Consider the following 6,230-nt stretch of genomic DNA (forward strand, 5'->3'; position numbering starts at 1 on the left):
GTCCAGAAGCTGACGGTGTAGTATGTCGCGTTGATGAGCACAACACCTCCCCACCAAGTGTGCTGCATAAGTCTTTATAATGCAGCCACACACAACACACAAGCGAACAACGCGACGCGGCTGGCGTCAGGTTCAATACCCCCCGCCATCCGCGCCCACACGCAATGACAAAGCCCAAACCATTCTTAGGCCATTTACCTTTCCCTCGATGCGCTTAGCTCCATTTAGTTGGCCGCCACCAGCCTTGACATAGCATCGGCGTTGGCATTTTGCGTGCCCCTTTTATGTTCGAGCGTAAGATTGAACCTTTGGAGAGCGAGAGCCCAGCGAGTTAACTTGGCACTATGCGGGCTGGTAAGCGTAAGGTACTTAAGGGGGTTGTGGTCCGTTACCACACGCACCTGTGCACCAAATAGCCAAGCCTCGAGCTTACTCAGTGCCCATATGATCGCGTAGGCTTCCTTCTCGATTGTGGCCCACCGAGTCTGGGTCGGACTGAGCTTCTTGCTTAGAAATGCGATCGGGCGTTCGTTCCCCTCCTCGTCGCACTGTGCGAGACATGCTCCTACGGCGTAGTCGGAGGCATCGGTGGATAGTATAAACTCCTTACTAGGATCTGGTGCATACAGCGATGTCGCGCGCCCTAAACACTCTTTAATGCTCTCGAACGCATTCTGTGCCTCGCTGTCCCAAGGTAGCCGATGAGGGGTCCTCCTCTTCGTCAGGTTAGTCAACGGGAGAACAATACGCGAGTAGTCAGGGACATACTGTCTATAGTAGTTTGCCAACCCGAGAAAACTCCTCAGCTGCCGCTTCGTCTGTGGCGGGGGAATCTCCTGGATAGCGCTGACCTTTGCAGGATTCACGCTTTGCTTACCCGATCCTACTATGTGACCAAGAAACTCTACCTCCCCTCTTGCGAATCGGCATTTAGCTGCATTCACAGTGAATCCCGCAGCTGCTACGGAACTTAGAACATTGTCGATGTGCCTCAGATGATCCTCCCACGTCTCGGAAAATATGGCGAGATCATCAATGTAAGCGCAGGAATACTCTCTGTGTGGTGCTAATACCTCGTTAATGATTCGCTGGAACGTGGAGCTAGCGTTCCGAAGCCCGAAAGGCATCACTTTCCAAGCGTATTGCCCGACCGGCGTTACGAACGCCGTCAATGCTTGAGACTGCTCATCTAAAGGTATTTGCCAATATCCCCTCAGCATGTCAATGAGGGTGATGTAACGCGCCTTTGCCACCAGAAACAAAAGCTCCGAAGGTATACTCATGGGGAATGCGTCCGGTTCCGTAACGCTGTTGAGCCTGCGATAGTCGCAGCAGAGCCTTATGCCGCCGTCCTTCTTAGATACACAAACTATGGGATGGGCATGGGCGCTCTCTACCGGAAAAATCAGACCCCACTCACACAGTTCGTTAATCTGCCTTTCCACTTCCTTCCGAAACACCATTGGTACCTTGTACGCATGTCCGGCTACCACTTCAGATCCTGCCTTCAGCCTTATTCTGTGCATGCCAGCGGTGCACTTGCCCGGTTTACTACCAAACACTTGTCCGTGCTTAGCGAGCACCGTGGTCAGCTCCTCCCGTTGCGATTGGGTAAGGTGGCTCAAAGCTTCGCCCGACACGCTACTTCCTTCGTCAGACGGTGTTGGGAATGTGGGCACGTCGCCGAAGTCACTGTCCCCTTCGAAAACTGTGCCTACAACATTAACGCGTGCGTGGTAAGCTCGGAGTTTGTTGGCGTGCACAGCCCGACGTGTGCCGCCTTCCAACTCGATTAGGTAACTGTAGGGCCGCAACCTTTGTACAACTTTGACCGGCCCTATCCACCTTCCCATCAATTTGCCTTGGCCTTCCTTCTCCAGCCACAACACTTCGTCCCCTTCCGCGAACTGTTTATCCGTCGCGCGGAGATTGTAGCGATTCGCATACTTTCTCTGAGCATCTGTGCAATTACCTTCAGCTGTTGCATGTGCCTCAGCTAACCGTTTGCGCAGCTCCGAAAGATATTCCTCAGCTGGGATTGTTAGAGAGTCCGGGACGGACCAGTCCCCACTCCACGACTTCTGCAAGATGGAAAGAGGCCCCACTGCCCTCCCGTACATCAGCTCAAACGGAGAGCGGCCCGTCGTTTCGTTAGGTACCTCTCTGTATGCCCACAGCAGAAATGGAACAAATTTGTCCCAGTCCCTGCCGTGCTCCTCCACAATACGGAATAACATGGATTTGAAGGTACCGTTCCAGCGCTCAACCAGTCCATTGCTCTGCGGGTGGTCCGGCGTGGAGAACCTTGGGCATGTTCCAAGCCTGGACAGCATCTCTCTAGTTAACTGAGCCGTGAAATTTGTGCCTTGATCACAGCACACCGTTTCCGGTATACCCATGCGTGCAAAGATCTGTAGCAACGCCTCGCACGTAGCCTTTGCTGTCAGCGCGCGCAAGCATACGACCTCTGGCCACCGAGTGTTAACATCAACAACGCACAACGCGTAACGGTGCCCTCGCGCAGACGGTGGTTCAATTGGCCCTATGCAATCAACGTTGATGACTTGAAACGGGCTGTCTGGTCTAGAGAGGGGTGTGATCGGCACACGATCGAGAGTGCGCGCAGGGGCCTTTACCTGGCATGAATGGCACGTACGACAGTGTTGCTTGACATCTCTGGCCAAGCCTGGCCAGTAAAACGACCCCTTTATTCTCTGAAGCGTTTTACGTTCGCCCAGGTGCCCTGCCCACGCTGAATCATGCGCCAACCTTAAAACCTCCGCGCGCCGTTCCGAAGGTAGTACCAATTGACAACACTCGTGTCCAGCAACTGGCTCTCGATGGAACAGCAGCTCGTCCCGTATAAGCATGCCATGCGAGCCTTCTTTAGCCTGAGCCCATGCTTCTTTTAGCGATTCATCGGCAAGCTGAGCGTTCCGGAACAGCTGCCTTGCTGTCTGGTTCGTTTCGGTTTGGCTGGCAGCAGGCTCCGCCTCGACGACGCACGCCACAGCATCAGCGTGTCCCGTATCTGGCCCGTCTGGTTCATCTGTATCTGATTCCAGAGCTACTAACTCATCTGCTTGTGTTATTGCTCTCTCCCCGAGAAGCTCATTGTAGTCATCTGGCGTAATCAGTGCATCTAGGCCTGCGACTAGCTCATCGGTAAGCGCACACAGCACTCCTCGTTCGGACGGGTTGAACGACACTAGGGGAGCACCCTCCGTTGCCTTTAATGGCACGTAAGCCAGCTCGGCGACAACCTCACTCCCAAACGCTCCTCTCAGCTTCAGTGTTGACCCCGCGCCTTCATACTCGCGGCAAAGTGACTTACGAAGGACAGTTACATCGGCACCCGAATCAACCAAAGCTCTGAGCTGCTGACCCGTGCTCTCTATTGTGACAATACGTTTGTCGCCTGCCTCGTTCTGTCGCCTGTCACTCCCTGTCGCCATCTCCTCGCTAACTGGAATTTCCACTCGAGCAACAACCTGTCTTTCGCCTCTGCGACTGCTACTTCCATTTTTTGTTGAGACAGTTTCTTTTCTCGGGCATTCTCTTGCAAAGTGGCCTCTCTCGTGACATTTATAGCACTGTCGCCCGGGACGCCTCTCAGCCGTACTGCCTCCCAATTGAGATGACGTAGCGGTTCGCTTCTCGGCATGGTGGTTTGCCGTTGCGGACGCAGCTAGTCCTACTGCTGACCTACACCTCCGACTCCCTTCGAAGTTCTCTGCGAGCTCTACGAGGTCACTAGGTTTGAGAAAACCTTCTTTCTCACTCAAGGCAACGTGTGCTCTTGCATCGGCGCTTAAGCATTCCTTCATTCGGTCTGTCACCGCCAGCTGTTTGAACTCCTCAATGGTGCGCACTTTACAGCTGTCTAGGTAGTAGTCGAGATAATTCTCTAGTCGTACGGAGAACTGTTCCCAGGTTTCTCCTGCCTCTTTGCTGCTTGACGAGAATAATCTCTTGCATTCTGCGGCTGACAGTCGCAGTCCGCGAAGAATTTTGTCTTTCAAAGAAGCGAAGTTTTTCCTCTCGTCTGCTGATAACCGTACGAGGAGCCCTCGCGCCCTTTCGCTCAGCCTCGGTAAAACCAGTCCGGCCCACCACTCGGTCGGGACGTCGTACGAGCATAAGGTCGCCTCCACCTCCTCAAACCATCCAGGCACTAATTGCTCTTGATTCGGCATTGGTGCCAGGACGCCTTTCAATAGGCTCGCGTATTTTAGCCTTCTATCTTCATCTGTTCCAGCATTCGCCGCGATGGTGCTGCCGCTATCGCTAAGCTCCACGCTCTGTCCATAGCGCAATCGCTCTGTTTCTAGAATCAATTTTTGATTCTCTTTCTGGGCCTCTACAATTTTTAGTTGCAATTGCAGTAGTGCCAACTGCTCTGACGTAGCCTCCAGTGTGGAGTCTACCTCATCTTCGCCTGCCTTGCCGGCGGCTGCCAACTCTTCACTCTGATCCCCCTCTGCCATTCTTCCTCCTTCCTTAGCGCGATCGCTCCTCAAAACCCAGGGCTTTGACATAGCATGCGCCCGCAGATGTCAAAGGGGTACTCGCCTGACTGCCGCTGGTGTCCCTTGGGGTGGGTCCCCTTGCGCCGGATTCAAGAAGCTGGGAGCGTCTTCACGAATTGGCTTTCCAAGCGGTTGTCACGGTCAGGCGTCGTCGTTGACGAGGCTCGTAGTGTCGCCGTCGTCGTTCCCGTAGACTCCAGTTCAGCCACAGCAGATCCTGCCGACTGCGCCAGTTATGTTTCGAAGCCGCTCTCCACGCTGTCACCCGCCGTGCTCGTCCAGAGGGCGACGATCTCTTCAGCTGCTGGCGTTCGAAACGGTTCTCCTCTCACCCGCCGTGCTCGGTTGCGCTGACCGGCGGTCTGTTGAGTTGCACCTGCTGGGCACCTTGGAGTACTACCCGTAGACGAACCAGGTTTACAACATCTTTTTTGTAACTGGTCTCTCCTCTTTTTTTGAAATTGCCTTTGACAGCTCGTTAAATAGACTCCCTAAACACAGCCCCTATCATTGCGCCAATAGGGACGCAGTAAACTCTCTGGGCGGGGCCACTAGGCTCCAGCACAGTTCCTCCTTTCTCCCGTCATCCTGTACGCACAACATCACGCGTGCACATTCCAGAGTTCAAATCCGCTGCCGTGGTCACGTACGTCCTTGCCGGACAGCCCGAGTCCCGTGGGAATCAGCTTCCTGGCCTCCGCGGCTCCTTTACACAAGAGCCCAGCGCGCGCACACACACAAACACACACCTCCACACACCGTGGATGATCTGCGGTTCGAATAGTGCTGCTGGCCTTGCCGACGCGGGACATCCGGAGTCGTCTTGCGGGCGGGGTTGCGTCGGCGACTTGAAATCCGCGCCAGCCAGGCGATCCGCGATCCAGGGTCACGGGAAATGAACGAAAAGTCACGCACCGCGCTCCGGCCCTCAAGTGCACGCCCCGCAGCTGCGCTCGCGACGAGCAGGCGCCAGTCCAGAAGCTGACGGTGTAGTATGTCGCGTTGATGAGCACAACAATGACCAACCTCGTTCTGATCATCCTTCCATGGCCCGAGCACATAAAAAGGTGTAACAAATTCATGCAATCATCACTGTTTAACCCAAAATTGTATGACCGCTGTTTCTCACCCCCTATACTAACCGGACCTTGCCCCATGTGACTTTTTTTGTTTCCCAGAATGAAAAAAAAAATATATACATGAAAGGAAAGCGTTTTGCTGAGGAGGCAAAGAAAAAAATGACGCAGGCGCTGTCAAGCATCCCAAAAGATGAATTTAAACAATTTATTGAAAAGTGAAATGAAACATTAGACAAGCGTATTAGTGCAAGTGGATAGTACTTTGAAGGATATTGAAGGATTGGGCTTAAAATGCGAATAAATAGGTTCAAAAGGAAATAAGTTTGGTTTCTTTTGGGTACCCCTTTTTACTGAAGGTCCAAAATTATAGGCGTCATAAGAGGAGATGGTGTTGCAGGTGTTGAACAAAAGCAAAAGTTATTGACCCGGAACCTGACATCTTTTCAGGAATCGTCTAGGTAGTTGCATCTACCCCAACCCACTTTGCATAGGGTTCTAAACAAAAGCTTGTAACTTCATGTCTACAGGATGCAAACGTGTAAAAGCAACATGGGTATGGTGCAACAAGGTAGGGTGTACAAGACACATGCCCCTACACCTGATAAAGTGTAAAGTGCGCAGC

The 6,230-nt window shown here is 53.1% G+C and overlaps 1 protein-coding gene across 1 annotated transcript; it reads right to left on the minus strand.

Annotated features, from left to right (window-relative positions):
- Positions 1-224: 224 nt before the first annotated feature.
- On the minus strand, positions 225-4,487 carry LOC146181558 (uncharacterized). The gene is made up of 2 exons (XM_084575801.1): positions 1,280-4,487; positions 225-1,189 (listed from the first exon to the last, which is right to left on the minus strand). Exons 1-2 carry the CDS (start codon positions 4,485-4,487, stop codon positions 225-227), a joined length of 4,173 nt encoding a protein of 1,390 aa, XP_084431927.1.
- Between the last annotated feature and the right edge of the window lie 1,743 nt (positions 4,488-6,230).

The sequence above is a fragment of the Amblyomma maculatum genome, chromosome 8 (assembly GCF_055883805.1).
Source record: "Amblyomma maculatum isolate TAMU_Amacu chromosome 8, ASM5588380v1, whole genome shotgun sequence".
NCBI lineage: Eukaryota > Metazoa > Arthropoda > Arachnida > Ixodida > Ixodidae > Amblyomma > Amblyomma maculatum.

Excerpts from the sequence above, each read along its gene's own strand:
- LOC146181558 (XM_084575801.1), bottom strand. The coding sequence starts at position 4,487 with ATGGCAGAGGGGGATCAGAGTGAAGAGTTGGCAGCCGCCGGCAAGGCA. Across the intron at positions 1,190-1,279 it reads ACCGGACGCATTCCCCATGA|ATGAGCAGTCTCAAGCATTG; the intron begins GTATACCTTCGG and ends AAATACCTTTAG.